The sequence below is a fragment of the Dreissena polymorpha genome, chromosome 2 (assembly GCF_020536995.1).
Source record: "Dreissena polymorpha isolate Duluth1 chromosome 2, UMN_Dpol_1.0, whole genome shotgun sequence".
NCBI classification, from domain to species: Eukaryota; Metazoa; Mollusca; class Bivalvia; order Myida; family Dreissenidae; genus Dreissena; species Dreissena polymorpha.
Window position 1 is genome coordinate 28360075 of NC_068356.1, and position 20648 is coordinate 28380722.

The window sequence follows — 20648 nt, forward strand, 5'->3', positions numbered from 1 at the left end:
TCATTCCTTAAATCAAGTACACGTATACTGACTGAAAGTACACATTGAGCCAGTCATATCGGAAATGTATCTTGTTGATTTGATTTGTTCATCGTGGGCAATTAACTTAATGATATCCATTATAACAAGCAAAACATAACAATGAAACATGTACAAAATGCATCACGCGCATTTGATACTGTGTGTCTTAACGGGACTTTAAGTTTTGATAAATTGACAAATTTGAAAAAAAAACATATGTTTCAGCTTTTAAAATTTTCGTCGTAGTTATGATATTTGCGAGAAAACAGTAATGGTGAGCATTAAGAATGCTCGAAAATATACGTTACATGCATCTTTTGAAGATTTAAAACCTGAAAATTATAAAGCGTTACAAACGAAAAACGATTGAATATTTTGGAGAGTTCCGTTTTTATCGTTATATTTTGTGACATAACGAGGATTGCTTATATAGAGTATAACATAGATAACATAGAGTATTATCACGGATGGATGCCTGGTTTAAGTGCTAGACTTTTACTCCTAGAATCAGTGGTTCGAGACCAAATAAGGATTACTTGATTTCTTTCTTTAATTTTATTCTTGTCTTTTTTTCTTTTGTTCCAATATATACACTTTCATACATGCCAAAATCTAAGAAAAGGTCCTTTTAAAGATGTTCCAGATTATGATCTAAAATGATAGCTTTCTCATTGTGTTGTATGTGTGTATATTAAAATGATAGCTGGCTCATTGTGTTGTATGTGTGTATATTAAAATGATAGCTGGCTCATTGTGTTGTATGTGTGTATATTAAAACGATAGCTGGCTCATTGTGTTGTATGTGTGTATATTAAAATGATAGCTGGCTCATTGTGTTGTATGTGTGTATATTAAAATGATAGCTGGCTCATTGTGTTGTATGTGTGTATATTAAAATGATAGCTGGCTCATTGTGTTGTATGTGTGTATATTAAAATGATAGCTGGCTCATTGTGTTGTATGTGTGTATATTAAAATGATAGCTGGCTCATTGTGTTGTATGTGTGTATATTAAAATGATAGCTGGCTCATTGTGTTGTATGTGTGTATATTAAAATGATAGCTGGCTCATTGTGTTCTATGTGTGTATATTAAAATGATAGCTGGCTCATTGTGTTGTATGTGTGTATATTAAAATGATAGCTGGCTCATTGTGTTGTATGTGTGTATATTAAAATTGCAGATCAAATTATGTTTATATACTGATTAAAATTTGATTATACTCGTTTGTGATAAAAAAGGATGACCAAATAAACTGGAAGAGGGAAAGCAACACAATGACGACATTTTATTGCAAGAGCTTTGCTCCACTTTAACACAATATATGCACCCCATTATATTTGTACATTGTATGCGAACAGTGCTACATATGCTTTAAATACATACATTATCACTTTTGCAACATACATCATGATACTGTTCATCACGATAGAATTACAAATTCAAATACTTATATACAAATATAAACATGTTTCTTGGGACTTGAAAATTTAAGGTTGCACTATTTTGAAAGCAACATATATGATAGACAACCGACAAAAGGAAATAAGAACTCACCATACTTTAGGCACATGCTACACACTGCGTGCACAAAAGTGTGAAACAAATATGATCGACTACCGACATAGGCAATAAGCACTCACCATACCGTAGGCACACGCTACACACTGCGTGCACAAAAGCGTGAAAGAAATATGATCGACTACCGACAAAAGGCAATACGAACTCACCATACAGTAGTCACACGTTATACAACACATGCACACAAGTGTGATGAGAACAATTAAATTATCAGGGGCAAAGCGTGAATACATGTTCTATAATGCGTAGACTATGAAGAGCGATGAACTTGCCAATGTAGCGAGTTGCATGATGTTTGCTTCAAATAGTTTCCTTCGCAGAGCTATCGGTCATTTTTTGCGATAATGACACATCGCCTTTACTAAGCGATCTCTTCCGTGCTTTTACTTTCTCCTATATTCCTTAATATGAATTTTAAATTCCGGAAATGCGGATTGTTTTCCTCAAGTACATCGCTCGAGTAGCAGGACACAGGAGGGACGATGGTTGAAGGGTCGTAACCAGCGTCTTTGCATGGATCGCGTTTCTTCGTCGGATTGACAGAAGTTGACCTAAGATTGCCATTCGTTATTAAAGATGTTTTATACCTTGTGTTACACACCGAATACTCCTCATTTTCATCATTCTGTGGAAGGCGCTTTGCAGAGCTTTCATTCAGACACGTCCTATGTTTCTCTGATTGTGTCTGCATTGACACCTTATCTGATTTTGTAGTCACAGAAGTTTCCACTAAATGTAACTTCATTCTTTGGGTTTGTCCCCAACTTCCTCTACCGGAACAGGTCGGCATTTCACTACGCCGTCTGGACTGAACTCCGTCAGTGATAGAGCGATCCGTCGGCATTTTACAATGCAGTCTAGATTGAACTCTGCCGGCGATAAAAGGCTCGTCACGCAATATAACTTCGTTTTTAGGTCGATACATCTGTAGTCGAGAAGACGCTGGACGACCTGTAAATAAATCTCAAATACACACATAACTTCGTTTGTAAAATCTGCATCAACTCCATTTAATTTATCTGCTATCATTTCATAAAATGAGCGGCTGGACATTCTTAACCATTCTACGCATTCTAATACCCTTTCCTTCGTATTTATACAACACTCTATCACAGCATCGCGAGCGCTGTCTAAGACTCTGGTGGGCATATCATTTGTTGTGTTGCTCATTTCAATAGTCCTGCAATGTCACCAGGAATCGTTAATATAAGTTATTTGTATTGCCTAGTCAATACGAGTCATGTTGTTACGTTGCGCATACTACTATGACACAGCGCATCCATCCAGTATTTATACGCGGTATCTATTAGCAAGCGCTTTATTGTTGTTAACGTCCAATGTTTAACTGAGCCCTTTATTGTTGTTTACTTCCAATGTTTAACTGGAAAGGAAGGTTTTGTCCAAAACAACATCTGCAATTATACAATCAAATATGGGTAAATGATGCGGCGTCTCATCAGAATCTGCGATGTTTGTTGAAAGGAATTTCTGTAAGAAATACTCTAAATATAGAAATAAATATACAAGACATCCCTAATATTTTGGAAATAAATTTTATCCAATTTAGAAGATTGGAGAGTCCATTAGGCATAAATGGGTTAAACTAAGAATGGATAGTGCTGACTTTGTCGTGTATTTGTCAAAGCGATTGCAGCTTATTCTATAAATATGTTTAATGATCTAACGGATTGCATATTATCATAACGATGATATTAAGCTTAATAAACCGCATTCTATCCGTAGAAATTATAGGAGTGCAATTCACAGCTTAGAAAGCAGTCGTCCGCTTTGCGATACGTATATCGCTTCCATGATTTATTTGGAAAATAATAGATTAGAATAGAATAAAAAATAATAGAAATAGAACATCTGATTTTATCTATTTATATAACAAAATAAGCAAACATATAATAGCGACTTTGATTGAACATATTCTACAATTTATCATTATGTACTTATGCTATGAAACAATGTAACTGGTTATGTACTTGCTATGCTATGAAACAATGTAACTGGTTCCTTTAACCGTTGGTTGGTTATCGCACCGCTTAACAACTAGCCGCTATTTTAGGTGAACAGGATAGTTTTTCTACGCTGGTATTTTTTTCTTAATTTCTGATGTTAGCAAATTTGAACCACTGACGTTTAACTATATATAGTTAACTATGGATTTTGTTTGTGCTTGCCACTGAAGTTTGCATCAACATTATTACTTGACAGTGTTCTAGGAAACTAGGCATACTTATGCAATATTTTATAAAATGCAATAAAAGCTGAACCCATGGCTTACGTCGATAAACAGAACAATATAGAGATATTTACAAATAACTTACCAATAACAGACGTCTTGTCAACATTAAATTCTTCGGAGACTAGATCAAAACATTTGTCCGAATAATATATCGGCCTTGCTGGACACTGGGTTGCATGTGCATACACTTACATTTATTTAATTGTGCGGTGCATATAATAATATATTCGTTTTTACATATAGTAGATAAGTAATCATACCTTGATAAAATACACCTAATATAATGCAAATCATTTAGTTTAAACCTATTTATTTTAGCTCGATTGCATCGAAAGCCTGGGGCTTACATAAACGCTTTCGAGTCCGTTTCCTGGGCCTAGAACCAGAACTTGGTGTCTTTGGGGGAGATCTAAAGAACGCTCATGCAAATCATTTATAGCACAAAACAACACAAATTAAATGACATTTAAATTTCGCGAACTAGAATATGTATTAATCATATACTTTCTTGTTGAGAAGTACAAAATCTACTTATAAAAGCATGTACAAGTTTCGTTAGCGAATATATCATATCGTCATCGTCAAATGATTGAAATGTTCGTGATGATTATTTGACGAAATGATTATTCAGCTCATCCTTTATACTTCATATTCTTACACAGTCCGGCTAGTTCATAATCGTTCATAAGCAGGCCTTTTTGCCATATTTGCCATATAGAACCGTCTTGCACTTTGACTAAGCCAGGCACGCATGGACGACCTGATACACAATAATGATTGGGGAATGTAGTTTTTAAATATCATATGCACGTATTTTTTAAAGACCCAGGCGAACTCGATACGGGCGAAAGATCATTGCATAAACGGTGTGAAAAGTGTTGAACGATGATTCATTACACAGATAAATATGTGGCCTAGTATGTAAACGAAATTTGCGTAGCAATTATGTACTGAACTGATACCGGAACTTCGTGAAGCGACTTTTATCAAGCTTCTAAATCAAAATTCAACCACCATGATAAGTATGGAATCAGATCTATGCAAGTTAAATAAATCATTATGACCTAATATGTGCATTTTATTGCTTTAAATCACGTTTTATTTATACTAGTATACGTCAAACTTTATACCCACACTGATGCGACCTATTATAAATGTTTTGTTCAAACAAACATGACGAACATATTGACAAGAACTATTTTTAAGATATATATATATCAACAGTTTTTATATGGAATTCCTGCTCTATACTACCAAGTTCGTTATGCACAATGGCCATATACGGTCCGGAATCGCTAGATTCTAGGTGAGCAATGTAGAGATTCGTCTGTGTTTTTGCGTCCGATACGAAACTGTTTACACTACTCATTTTGTACAGTGTAACCCATTCTCCACCAATCAGTCTCCGCCATTCAAATAGGAAAGGTGGCGGATACGCCAAAACGGTGAAAGTGGGCATAGCTGAGTCGTTGACACTTTTCGAAACATTTGTTATGATCGATGAAAATGGCGAGGCTCTTGGTGAACCTAATATAATAATATTGCGAATTCTGTGGAAGAGAGAACAACACAAACTTAGTCATATAATTTATCTCAGATCAATGTGTTGAGTCATGGCGTCAAGCGGATGATTTTGTCATACGCAATTTAAAATTATTTTTTTATGCTCCGTTTGTTTAAAAAAAAAGGAAATTACAAGACGAAGGGATATTAATTAATTGCAATTGTACATGCACTTACAAGTAATCAATACGTCTAGTCGCCGTATTACAGGAACTGCATTATGTTAGTTTCTTGCTCGACATTCGTACGATCCCTTATCAAATTCACATCTGGCATTATTATATCCACGGTAACTATATTACTGTTTGTTTCCCTAAGTATACGTTCACTTTCACGAGTCTTGTTTAGGATCGCCACTATTGCGACAGGCTCGCTGGCAGCTTTACATACTAGTGCAACCATTTAGCTTTGATTGACATTACTTGTGCTTGCAAAATCGTCATGTGCAGAAAACTGTCTTATGGTAGCTGGACCTGAAAATGAATGTATAAAGGTGTTGCTTTTTATTACAAACAGTCAAGTGTTACCAGATTAGGTTCATGTAGATTAAAATGAAAATCGTAGGTACATTGTCCCACTTACATTGCACATCGATATAAAATGTAACTTCTTCAGAATTTTCTAGAACATTGCATCCGGTAGGGTCCATTACGTTGGAAACTCTGCATTTGTAAAACCCTCGGTCAGAGAGCTGTATACGTGTTAACGTGAGTGTTGGTCCGGTACCGATTATTCTGAAGCTATTGACGTGTATCCACTTAACCGTTGTCTCCGATGGAATTCCAGGTGTATACAAACAATTGACAGAAACGCTTCCGTTGTATTAGCAATACCGTTTACACTTGATGGAACTATAAAATATGCTTCGCAATTAACGCTTGTGATTAACTAAGTTTCGTAAAATAATGTGTACTTACTATAATCTAATCAACGCATTAACGTGTTATAAAGGTAGCACTTCAATTCACTATATTATTTTAGTTTAAAGAAAATCCGTCTGCCTGAAAGGAAAAGACACTCGTAATAGCATAAACGCATATCAATTCATGCAACAAGTGGTATCTAACATACATAGAATATCCAATGTGAATATAGTATGATTTCTTCCTACATAACTGTCACCTAAAGTTGGTTCCATGACATTCGCAGCTGTACATGTGTAAGTGCCACTGTAACTTCTTTGGGTTATGTCTATGATGAACGCATAGCCATGGCCAAAGGTTCCCGGTGACCATGTGTATGTAGGACTTGGATTTCTGACAGCGAAACACGTGCCGTTGACGGAATGTCCCTGAATCACTTTCAGTTGATTTGTTTTCACGTCCATACCACACGTACGGAAAGTAAATGAAGGAGCTTCTTGGCCAACTGAATCATATTAATTATGCATGTATACGCGAATGGAAATGAAATTCCTATGTACTTCTTGAAACGTGTGAGTATGTATGTTGATACTCATTCTGCAACTCATCTTTTCTTAATATTAAGGTTTTGTATTAATCCCGTTTAATTGCGCTTAAAGATGGGTGGTATGAGCTTTATTTGTAAATCTTTTTTGCACGTCACTTATTGGGTTTATACTGATAAGCAATTACTTGGTTGGTTCTTACTCACACATTATGTTGACATCTACACTCGAAGATTTTGTTTCTACTTCTGGTATTCCGTATGTAGGTGACCTGACGCTGAGTGCACTGCAGTGATATGTACCGTTGTCTTGAATCTGTACGTTTTGAAGCGCCAGCACATTGCCACTAAATACTCCATTCAAAGGCGTCCTCCAAGCTATTGTTAGAATTGGATTGCCAGTTGATGTGCACTCTAATGACATATTCCTTAATTTGATGATTGCAACCTTGCTTATGGTTTGCCCTTGGAGGTGTATGACCGGTTTCGTTTGTTGTGCTGAACGATACATTATAGAATAGAGCCAGTCTGTGCTTAAATGACTTTTAAATGACAATTTATAGATAACTTTAAGTTTCCGAAACATCCTATTTTAATAGGATAATCTAAGGTAACGTATATATTTACATACTCAGGATATCCAAACGCAGCCTTTGGCTAGATGATATCGCCCCGTACCCATTACTCACATTGCAGTATATACTATTATTGCTGTAATTCCTTACAGGCGTGAACGTGAGTACGCTGGTGGTAACGTCGTTTGTCGTTGAGGAGTTGGCATAAATGGTAAGGTTTCTATCATCGTTGTAATCTTCGGTGGTTCTGTTGTCTGTGCACCACGTGATTATAGGCGCGGGACGTCCAAGTGATGATAAATATGTCATGTAGTTTATCGTCAAATCTTCCAAAACTCTCAGTACATTTAATGGCGGGTTTATCGTAACTGAATTCACCAGTACTGTACCAAAATATGATATTATATACTGCGAAATGTGCCTTAGTGAAATAAACACATAATTGATTGTGTGATCAATAACTTGTGTACGAAAAACAAATAGTAGCATGTACCTGCAAGTGTCATATACTGTGTCGCGCTAGTTGCAGTATTAACAACGCTGCAAATGTAATTTCCTTGCGAAGTGTTATGAAAGTTCAAGATCACCAACGTCAGAGTCGTGACGTCTTTTTCAGAACTTGTGCCAAGGCGGTGTAGCGTTTGATTGATAATACTGTTTGTTCCAAATGCACTGTATGTAATGAGTAAATTATCTTTGTAGAAATCAATACGGGATTTAAGTCGACGTTGCAGACACGACAAGTCAGACTGGCATTTGATCCATGATCCACGACGTTTGTGTCAGCTGACAGTGAAACGTTGCATGAGTTTATTCCTGCGGTGTAAACAAATTGACATCATACAGATCGTTATTTAAATGTGCATTCATTTAAACATTAATGCAATCCTTTTTCGTGAATCTAGAATTTTGCTGGAAATAAATAATATGGAAGAAGTATGTACTTATGTAATATTATTTAAAAACATGTTTTGACACAACCGGAAGAAACTGAAACAGACATCGACGTTATGTTCTGTTATAAGTATTTTGTGACATATCCTTTCGACCGTATGCATGTATTCTTAATGGTTTTAACCAGAACTTGGTATGTTGTTTTTTTTGTGTAAAAAACTTACCGCTACTGAAGAAGTTAATCACAATGCATAACAATATCACTGCAAGTACCATGACGATTCCGTAAGGACCAACAAACTAAACTACGGTATATATGACGCTTAATTAATAACCTTTTGTAAGAACATACAAGCAAATAAGCTTTTCATCTGTAACTAGTATTATAAAAACAATTGTCTCACATTTCATTAGCACTTCACATATTTCAATAAAGTTATTTTAATTTGAACTGTTCTCCGCAGTCACCAATTGTTTTTGTTTAGATATAACTCTATTTCAAAATAATAAGCATTGTAAAACATACTTTCCCTTTATTAACGCTTAATCATTGTCGGCTCAGGTAATACTAAAAGTACACCGGGTACTCTTAAATATACTTAAATTTACCCCGGATACGGAAAATATACTAACACGTACCTGGTCAATTTAGACTGTGCCCGAGTTTTATTCCCGCCCAAAATCCGATGTCGTAACACGCGCTACGGAATACGAAACAAAATACCCGTTGAACAAAACCTGCCTCAACATGCTTTTTGAGTAGGAGTTTGTTTCGATAATATAGAGGTCATTTTAAAAAATATTGACATACACATGAACATAATTATTTTTAAAAAAAATCCTATAACGACCAATTTAGCGTTAGAATTCCCGGGTAAGTTTCAGTATATCCGTACCCGGGGTACATTTAAGTAGTACCCGAGCCGACAATGACCAATCGAGCTTTATTAACCATAACATCATGCTATTTGCAAAAGATAAACACTATAATCCACTAATATTGCATAAAAATCCGTGTTAAGGCACCAACAGTAATAAGTCACTAAACAAATCTCCCTAAAACAAATCTTTTGAAAATAAACTGTCTGTTCGTTTCCATTTAGCATAACTAATAAACTGTATATCGTGCATATTGTTTAATTGTCTAATATCACAAGTGACACGAAGAACACCCATACACCTGTTCATGTACTATTTCTAAAGGAAGTAAAGTCACTTGTCCTTTGTATTGAAATGGTAGCATGTGCAGATATGAATTGTATACACAGCATTACAAGGAAACTAATCTGAATAAGTAGATGTTTATTCAGATTTGCAATATGTTCTGTTATGAAAATATACACCAACGTCTATGATGGTTAAATTATTGTCAAACTTCCTGAATTGTAAACCTGCCCAATAACCCAAGCTTTTGAGTTAATCGTGCTTCTTTAAAAATTATACACCATGAACAACTTATTTTGCAGGTGCACAATCCGTACATGAAATACAATAATTCAACGCATCATAAACACGGAGCGTATATTGTCTCATCTAGAGTCCGTGTCATAAAGGACGCTTTAAACGCTTTCATTTCGAAATAAGGAACATACATTAACTACAGTAAAATATTTCTGGCGAGAACAAAAACATATGAATTGTAAAAAGTGCATTTGTTTACTTATTACTATGATACATACTCTTAAATTTCACGGCGAATGGTTGATACAAAGGACAATGGTCTAACTAAAAAAAATTAAAATGTTTGTTTTGGTATGTGTTCGGTGTAATTCCCAGTACATTTCAGGACCCGATAATACTGGGAATAAATCGGGCGTATGTATATAAAAAAAACGACATGATTTATCCCGTTCAGTAATTTAAATGGCATAGAACGTTTTCTTTCAATAATCGATAACAAAAAAGCTATAGCTATGCCGATCGAGTTCGTTTTATTGAAATATGTAACAAACATGAACATCTAGTTGTTCCTGACTCTTTTAGACTTGCCTTCCACATAGGTCAATCAAACATGCGTATCAAATCAGAGTTTCCCCATCAGCTTAATGCAAATTGTTTCGCATAAAGTTGGTGTAACTTACATAAAGTATTACACAAATCGTTCGTTCTCCTTTCAGTCATGGACCTAAACTCTCTCACAAACATATTTTAAAACCCGCTTTGTAGCATACTTGTAGTAATAACAGAACGTCAACATCAAAGTTTCGAATAGTTTTGTACATTTTGTGTTGAAATAAAAAAAATCTATTGTTTACTTAAAAATTTGATTATATCGATTATCTTTGATGTTAAATATGCACATTGTATAATTATAAAATAATGTCAAACGATAACCCAGTATTTGAAAGCAAGTTATAGACATATTACTGTTGACTGATTGTTGCTGTGCTGTTTGATAACGAAATGCCCGTTTGCTGTATATATTTGCTAAGATAAAATCTTGATATTTATTATGTTTGTATCTTGATATGTGTTGATGTATGTTGCTGGATAAAGTAAAATGTGTGGGTTTTATGCATGAAATTTTGTTTTGTTTGAACACGTTTTACTTGTCTTTGTTCATTTTTTCGCATGGTGTAAATCTTTGTTATATGAAATCAATTCAATTCCCATTGATCTAAAATACGACTATATATGCTATAATGATTCAGTTGTAATTGGTATTGTGAGTGTTACACATAGTTTAAATAACGTTTTGTGTTTCAAGGAACATTCCTCTGTTCCATTTTATAAAACGTCCTGGTTTTAAGATGCCGCCCAAGGAAAACAGACGCGCAATCTATCCACAAATTTTGCTTAATATTTTACACTGAAACAGAATAGTAAGGCAGGACGGTAAACAAAAAAGACAAGACAACAATTGGTTGTGTCGTATTACATCTTTCATTTATCGTCTGCACATCAACTGTAATAATTAGGGTATGCAAGTCCTTCCTTGTAACTTTTGATAACTTGACTCAATATGACTCAATATTAAAATCCAATAACAACATACAAAGTCGGGGGTGTTCAGTGAACCTGAAAGATTCAAAATTACAAACAGAAATAAAGAGCCTCAAGTGCACGAGTATGCGGGAAAATTTGCTTTTCTTCCAAATTCCAGAGAAAAAAAGACGAGAAATAATACCAGAAGATATTGGAATTCTATGAAACCAAACTTCAGGTGCAAAACGCTCGATCCGAGATAAAGATGCAGATGACACATCATGTAGGCCGATACCAGCCGAACAAAGTGCGCCCAATTGTCTCCAAGTTCGCGTGTTACCCGGACAAGGAGAGAATCCGAAAGAAGTCCGAGCAGCTTAAAGGTACCCCTTTCGGAATATCCGAACAAAATCCAAAGCAGGTAATGGAATTTCGTATAAGGTTAATACCAATAATGAACAAGAAATGTGCTTGTCGGAAACACTATGTCCCCTTCTGCGCCGCTTATGAAGCTATATATTTGATATTTTACCTTGAAGGATGACATTGACCTTGACTTTTCACCACTCAAAATGTGCAGCTCCATGAGATACACATGCATGCAAAATATGAAGTTGCTATCTTCAATCTTGCAAAAGTTATGGCAAAATGTTAAATTTGGAGCAAACAAACCAACAGACCAACAGACAGGGCAAAAACAATATGTCTCACACTATAGTGGTGGGGGACATAAAAAGACACGAGCCGAAGGCAAGGAGGCGTTGCTTAAAATTGACCAACTATACAGAAACAAACAAGTGTATGTGGAATAGAACGTTCGTGAGAATGTCGTTAAAATTGTAACATGGAATGTGGAAGGACTAAGTGCAAAGTTAAATGTTCCAATAGTAAGTTTACATCTTTTCTTTCCAATCATGACAGTATATGTTTAAATGAAAACCCAATGAAAACCGGACAAATAAAGATTCTACGATAGATTTAAAAGGCTACAGCAAACCAATTCATTCTTATAGGCGATTGCAACAACGTAGAGCGAAGCGCTCAAGTGGTGGTATTGTTATTTATATTAAAGATTCTATTCTGAAAGGTGTCATATTAGCATAAAATTATATTGATTGCATTGTGGTGCTTAAATTAGATAAGCTGTGTTTTTTAATATTGAATATGATCTATGTCTATGCGTTGCATTTATTGTTTCCGAAAATTCCCATGTCCATTCTTTGTATACTTATGATATTTTTCAAACTATTGAATTTGATATTAATTTGTATGAAACTAAAGGAAGCGTATTTTAACGGGGGATACACACTCGCGAACTGGACAAAGAGCAGATTACATCGAAAATGATAAGTATATAAGCGATCTTGATTTTGTTTCTGATCCAGATATTGAAACCCTAATCCCACGTTCAAATTGTGACCCAGTTACGAATCGATTTGGCGCAACAGTATTGGCAACGTCAATGAAGTTAAGGTTATTTACTCAACACTTTCAAAAGACTATGCTGTAAATTTAAGTGATTATGTACCTTAAACGATCCTGCTGTAAATTCCAAAATAATTCATCATTTCTTAATTTAATTTGCGCGGCTGCATTTCAACTTTGCATTAATCCACTGCTTAAACACATTTTAAATCGAAAACTGCCTATCCGAAGGTAAAGCCTCGTCATTTCGGATGATGACCGAGTGAGGCATATATAAAACACAACCTTGAACTGTATTGGAATAATCGAATTATTTTGTCGATGTCGAATGAACAAAACATTGTTTTCAATGATATTTTACTTTATTTTGGTATGTGTGATTTGTTTATGCAGTAATAGCGAAAATACACATTTTCTCGGACATGCGCACTCGGGCAGGAACGGATATTTCGAGCGCCCGCAGATGATCATGCCCTCGAAAACGTGTATTATCCCTATAATGGTGAAAGCACAGTAGATTGTTTATTAACTGCGCTTACCAATTTCAGTAGTATTTTAGATTTTACCTATAGCAATTTCACGGAATTCTCTAATTATGCGCCTCTAACATTTACTCTCCGCACGAATAACGCGGTTTGAACAAGTAATAGTAATCCGATTGTTTATTTTAAATCGAAACCAGAGAACAAAATGATGCGACTTTGTACGTGATTTATCATGTGATATACAGAAAATGGAACAAACGCTTTTATCGCAAATGGATTCAAACTCTTATCCTGATATCTGAGTGAGAGAATTCTCAAAATATTTAAAGTTAAAGGGGGGGGGGATATTTCAACCGCATTATAAAACCTGAAATTAACCGATTTTTAGATTCTGATAAAATTAAACAAAACATGGTTTAACGAAGAGTGTAAAAGCAAACAATTTCATCTAACAAGAGCTTTATACGAGTACAATCTTAAAAAACATGGACGTACGCGAGAACAAATGATTGCTATGCAGAAGGATTATAAGTATACATGTAGGAAAACGAAATTAAAATATAACAATGACCAAAGCAAGCGAATGAATAATATGAGACGGAAATCACCTCGTGAATTTTGGAAACTATTTAAGCGGAAACTTGTGTGATCAATTCATTTTATCTCAGACACGATAACGTAAAACAAATTCCGTGATTATTTCAGTAAATTAAGAGTGTAAATTTTAATTCGTCAGACGCCGGAACTTTCTTAAATAAATTTGAAAATATGCATTTTTACACAACCGTCGTACCACGAACTAGATAATCCTATATGATAGAATAAATAATCCAGGCGAAAAAATGATTGAAAAAAAAATAAATCGCATGCGCAGGACAACATAGTATATGAATACTTTGCAGAAACAATACACGTGATTTCAAAGCCGTAAGAAATATTATTTAATTACGTAATGATAAAAGGTGTTTTCCACGCAGCTGGGCGTCCGGAGTTATCATACCAATATATAAACGTGGCGACATAACAGACCCCAATAACTTTCGGGGAATTACGTTAATCAGTTGTTTTGCCAAACTGTTTACAATTATATTAAATGAACGTCTTAAACAATGGGCGGGAACAAATGACATTTTACCGGATACAAAATTCGACTTTACACCGAACTGTAGCACAGTAGATGCAATATTTATTCTTAATTCCCTCATACAGAGGCATTTGCAAAATAAAGAAAAACTATATTGTTGTCATATTTACCACCGGAAAGCATATGGCGTCATCAATCGCGGTTAATTATGGAGTAAAATGATTAATCTGGACATCGCCGGAAAACTCTTGACCCTTATTCGATCCATGTACAAAGAAGTAAAGTTGCAGGTTAAAAACATGGATTCCATGTCAGAATATTCGATAGTAACGTTGGTCTATTTCAGGAGGAGATAACCTCGCCCATATTGTTTTCACTCTTTATTAATGACATCGAATTAAGTCTGCAGAATGGAATAAACGCCAGCATGACATTCGATCAAAAATACATTTATCTCTTATTATTCGCTGACGAAGCGGCTTTATTTTCTGAAACGCAAGAGGGTATTCAAGAATCATTTTACAATTTAGAAACCTACTTCGATAAGTGGAAATTAACAGTTATAAACATTGAAAAAAAACAAGGTCATGGTATTCCGAAAAGGAGGTTCAATCAGTACAACATTAAAAGGGACTTATAAAGTTCAAGAACTAGAAATTGAGAACAATTTTAATTACCCTGGAATTGTTATGTCAAGTGGTGGATCGTTCGTGTCCGCAACACATACACTTGATGGCAAAGCATTAAAAGCAATGCATTCTTTGTTCAACCTAACAAAAGATATGAACGTACCTATAAATTTATTTAATTTATTTGACGCATATGTGTCAGTAACACAACATTGAAAAACGATACCCTCAATATATATATATATATATATATATATATATATATATATATATATATATATATATATATATATATATATATATATATGAAACTAAAGTTTATCCCAAATACACTCACCCCAGTGTTGACCATTTGTGGACATCATATATATATATATATATATATATATATATATATATATATATATATATATATATATATATATATATATATATATTTACGTATATATATATATATGATGTCCACAAATGGTCAACACCGGGGATGAGTGTATTTGGGATAAACTTTAGTTTCATTCACTATCGACCAAACTTACTTAACGTGTGTATAACAATATTGTTGTGGATGCAATTGAAAATTAATCATATTGGACCATGTTTACTAGAGCAATTGCACCTTTACTTTCAAATAAAGCTCAGATTGGCAAAACATAGGCTGATTACTCGTGTCTTTTATTTAGTTTCCACCAACGCGATAGAAATGTATGGAACAGTTTCCACCTGCATATAAGTGCATTAGGTATAAAAAATAGTCATCACAAGATTTGTTTTGAATACCAACAACAAACATTTTGCCCTTTTGTGAGAATTTTTTAAAGTATTCAATAAAAATAGTAAGACTTCATTTTTGTCATGTTTAACGGTACAATGTAAAAGAGTGAGACTTAATTTTCTAGCCGACCGTTCTCGCAACGGACTAGCATGCCAACAAGGTTGTTATGGAATGCAAGTTTGGACCAGACTCTTAAATACACTAGGAAAAATAGCTCAAACATGCTCCATTTTAAAATTAAAATGCATCTTTTTTCGACCCTTGACCTTGAAGCATGGCCTGGACCTTAATCTATCTGATTGCATGCACAACATACTGTTTAACATATGGTAACGTTTGATACATGAGGAAAATATGGCCCAAACAAAAGTCAAAAATTAACATTTAAATGCTATTTTTCGACGTTTGGCCTTGAAGTATGAGCCTTATTTAAAGATTGCGGTCAACTTGTGTGATCAATTCATTTTATTAAATAATTCACATGCAACACCTAGTTGATTTTATGTAACTTATTTCGATGATTGTTTATTTAGTTATTTTGGGTGGTTGATTGTAAATATGTGATTTAAAAACGATAACTCACTGTATAAACGGTGAACAATATCACTGAACATTAAGATGTTTTTCATTGTTTCCCTTTGCAAAGACGTCATTTTGTACCGGCATGGCTTAATAATTCCAGCGAATTTGTTAGGGTTAATACTTGGAAAATAGTAAAAAACGGTGGTAAAACTTTAAACTAAAAATATTTTGTTTGTTTAAAGTAGCTTACCGATTTTTATTCACTCGTAGTCCTTAACAATAAATATTTTCATATGTGTAATACATTTTTTAGCTTGTTTATTGGCTTAAATTTGTCTGACTGACCAATCGCGTTCCTTTATTTTGCTGAAACTAAGTTTCAATGGCAAGTAACTTAACGCAATGAAAACACCTTTCCGGGTTATCATTATTTATACGTAAGTGTCAACTTTCTTCGCTAAATGCCATGCATGCGCTAAAAATGATCTGGAACTTGTTCTCATTGTGCGATGATATTTATCAAACATATTCAGGCAATTATTAATTATTGCACCAAGGCTCGCTTTCAAAGTTCCTTTCGTTCATGCGATCTATGCTCGTCTAATGGTAAACATCACAACGGATACAACGGCATGCTACATTGTCATGCTTCATTAACCAAACACAGTGGGCAACATGAATTGTCTTTTAAGCTTGCGATACACGCAAAATTTAATTAAAATAAAGCGGTAATGAATTGTTGAGTGTATTCACCACATTAAAAAAACGTGTTTGTGATTTATTAGTTTGCACTAGAGCGTCATGGTTAATTCATAGGTGACGATATCATATTTCTCATCATGTTATCAATACATAACCCAGATTGCGTTCTTAATATAAAGAAGTGAAACTCCAGCTGCTGGAGCAGTATGGAATTTTCATCAAAAACAATTAGTTGGTCCTTTATTTAAGGCAAGTGACCGATTGCCCAAACAGTACAAAACAGCACACTACAGCAAAATACAAACCAACATAAACACAAAATATGAATAAAGCTGGGGTCACCGCCTTGGAACGGTCAATGCAAAGCATTGGGGGTTTAAACCTGGTTATAGAGCGCTCAACCTCACACTTGGCCCAGCAATATTCATAATACATTCAAGTGTAAATAAAATTTAACGTCATAGCATTGTAACTCAAATTAAACAATAATAAAAGGGAATTAAAACGCATTCAATTTAATTACTATTTAATTACTCAATTGCATTGAAGATACAAGAGTAACAGAATTACAACTTTTTGACGAACGATCAAATAAAACTATTAACAATTGTCAACTACATTCCTTCTTTATAGAAAAGATTTGAGAATGTAGAATCATAGAGTTAATATCTCAGATAATCATCGCGCAAATACAGGAAGAAGCAGCAATAATGGGTGTAAAAATTCCATATTACATAGCTTGGTTGTTTATGTGACTGCTAAACAAATTAAAAATAATTAAATCAAACAAGAAACGCCTATCAGAGAGAAAATATAAATAAAATGGAACGTTATAAACCCAATGACCTATGCATGTAGATTACAACTGGGAAAGTCGGTCGTATGACGTCACAAAAATCAACAATATCGACATACGCCAATATTTTGATATACAAGGTACTTAAAAGAAATATCAATCTATGCATACTATTTCAGATCTAGTGCTGTAAGAAAAATACTTATACTTATTCTTCTTTTTATGTCAGGAAACATGTTGATGGGTAAAAGCGAAGGATAATTAAAACATTGAAGGCTGAATAATTGCAAGTTTTATTTAATAGCTTTTTCTAATCATTTATTTAAAAAAATGTTTGTATTTATACAAACAAATGAGTTAGCGTGTGTTTTATATTTTACTTAGACCCTAATCGCACTAACATTTCATATGTTTTTGTACTTTGCGTACAGCGCGAACAAGTTCTTAGTGATTTTTCAACGAAATTAAATTACATTAATTAACAGTGTGCATTTTCTTCACAATAATTTTCCCATTTTAAATTGGCACGTATAACCCTTTAGCACTGAAAAAAATTCTTTTTTCAAATAATTCTTAAAAGTGAGCAACATTCGGTGTCTTGAACAAGTATTTGAATTTCTCACTGTATAGCATATATTTGACATTTAATACTCTTAACCTTTTTAATATAAGTATATTTGAAATAATTCTGGAAACATGTTACTTAGAGGCGTTTTACTATAAATAGATAGCATATAAATATTGTTCTAGTACGATTTCATAAAGTTACACATTTCTAAGAGACACATTATCTTAATTTATTGTTAATACTTTTTTGCAATTGTGTGTTACCTTTACAGTGGACTTATAAAAATGGATTGCATAAATATCATTAAAAATGGTATTTTTAAATTGTACTTTCACATGCAAAAAAAAGTTAACAATACACGGTTTTACGTAGTTTATAACAATTTCTTGTTATGTGTGTTTCCATCAATCAAAAACACGTAAAAAGCTGAATTCTAGTTACTAACCTGATTGAACCTTAATTATTTTATTCCTTATTGAGATTTTATTGGAATACAATGTTTAAATTTCTATCATTTGCTACATGCTATTCTATTTGCTAAATTAATGTATACTTTGGCAGAGTTTCGACGTATTTTGTAGGACTAAGCAATGCCCATCATACAACGAAATATATGAAAAGTAATATGCAATTATTTTTTACGATCGAACATTGTTGTGTATTTAGATAATGCCGCTACGCCACGCCTACTTGTAAATGAAGCGTAGCAACGCTCCGCCCCATGTTCTTCATAACTGCATGTTGACCTCTGATCTGGTTAGTTAGTTGTTAGGCATTGATCGCTTCTATCGTTGAATGATAATAAAGTAGCCACTGACATAATTATGCGTTTCACTTCGTTTGTTTACCCAAACACAACAAACATTATAAATAATAGTAATGCACATAATAAATACTTGTTAAGGGCATTCTGAATTATACACACACTGTACAGGGAAATCGGTTTGCCTTGACCTTTTCATTCAAAGTACACGCGCAAAAGTCAAGTACACCACAACATCCGTTATAATGTAAAGAAGCTCTGTTTTAGCATTATGTCACATATAACGTGAATAATCTAAATATATTATGAGTAGTATATCAGTATGCAGATACAGAATCAAGAACGGCGCAAGTGAGATGTTTCTTTCATTACGGTGACACAACAAGAATTATAATATAATGCTTTCATGAAGCAAAGCTTGAGCAGATCGACTACGCTAATTGCATATCAATGTATTATACCACGTTCTTACCATTCATAAAACAGGTATCGTCTTCATCCTAAAGGATATTGCAGAAGTTCAGCGGATTATACAATATTATCATTAAAAAGAAACAAAGCTTGTTACACACACCCAGTACAATACAATATGCATCAGGCAATAGTCATTGAGTATGCAACAAGCAACATTTACTCTGATATAACAAGCAGTGTTCAGCTTGTTTCTTTTCACAACGTTAATGTACTAAGTACATAATATGCCATAAACAATCATGACAATACTTCACATCTTACAAATAAAGTACAAACTAATTCACAGTACATTTTCCAAATTCTTCTCGTCGCAAAAAAAGGTCCTACAGTAGTAACAATTAGTACCCATCTCATAAACACACTCATAGGAACTAAATACTTCAAATCTGAATAAACGGCCTTAGTATTTATACTTTCCATCTAATAAGCACACTCACGGTAGTAACTATTTACATCAAACAAACAAACGTAATGACTCTTAGCTATCGAACGCTTGAACATGATAAAAAAATATTTTATCAGAATATATTGATTCACAAAAGACAATATTTGAAAAATTTCATACTGACAATATAACATCGTATGTAAGCATGGTGCTGGTGTGTTGAATGAACCTTAACACACACAGTATTTTGAGAGGGGGCTTTTCTTACATAGATACTGAACTTTATAAGGCAATAATAAGCAAATTTGAAATTATTTCAATTTGTACAAATTTACATCATTACGCTGTTTTTCTCATCATAATTGTTAGCTTCTGATTACATTCACTGGCACAGATTAATAAGCAAATCACTTCATAATAGAATGGAAACTTACTGAAAAACAACCACTGGTTACACGATACCTAAACAAATCACATAAACACCAGCATATAAACTAACTGATCAACATCCATAAATTCACTTACCAAACAAATCACATCACACTTGCATATTTAACTACTGATTCACATTTAACCCGATCATTTACAAACCAAATACACTGGTTACCTCGTGATTCACATTTTACCATCAAAAGACAACCAAAACACATTACACAAAAATGGCCACATACTGATTCCTATTTCATCAGCTCCGTAACTAACCAAATCACATCACACCGTTAATGGTTAACTATTGATTCACAATTATACCAACCAAATCACATTACATCAGAATGGTTACCTACTGATTCCTGTTTCACCAGCTCTGTAACCAACCATATCACAA

The 20648-nt window shown here is 34.0% G+C and overlaps 1 protein-coding gene across 1 annotated transcript; it reads right to left on the minus strand.

The window, feature by feature from the left end:
* Positions 1–3523: 3523 nt before the first annotated feature.
* Positions 3524–9508, minus strand: LOC127866373 (peroxidasin-like). The gene is made up of 9 exons (XM_052406856.1): positions 8517–9508; positions 7892–8214; positions 7455–7781; positions 7031–7321; positions 6488–6784; positions 5999–6267; positions 5594–5889; positions 5108–5403; positions 3524–4613 (listed from the first exon to the last, which is right to left on the minus strand). Exons 2-6 carry the CDS (start codon positions 7902–7904, stop codon positions 6146–6148), a joined length of 1050 nt encoding a protein of 349 aa, XP_052262816.1. The 5' UTR covers positions 7905–8214; positions 8517–9508; the 3' UTR covers positions 3524–4613; positions 5108–5403; positions 5594–5889; positions 5999–6145.
* Positions 9509–20648: the final 11140 nt, after the last annotated feature.

Excerpts from the sequence above, each read along its gene's own strand:
- LOC127866373 (XM_052406856.1), bottom strand. Across the intron at positions 7,322-7,454 it reads GCTGCGTTTGGATATCCTGA|CACAACAAACGAAACCGGTC; the intron begins GTATGTAAATAT and ends TGTATCGTTCAG. Across the intron at positions 6,268-6,487 it reads ATTCACATTGGATATTCTAT|TTCCATCAAGTGTAAACGGT; the intron begins GTATGTTAGATA and ends CATATTTTATAG.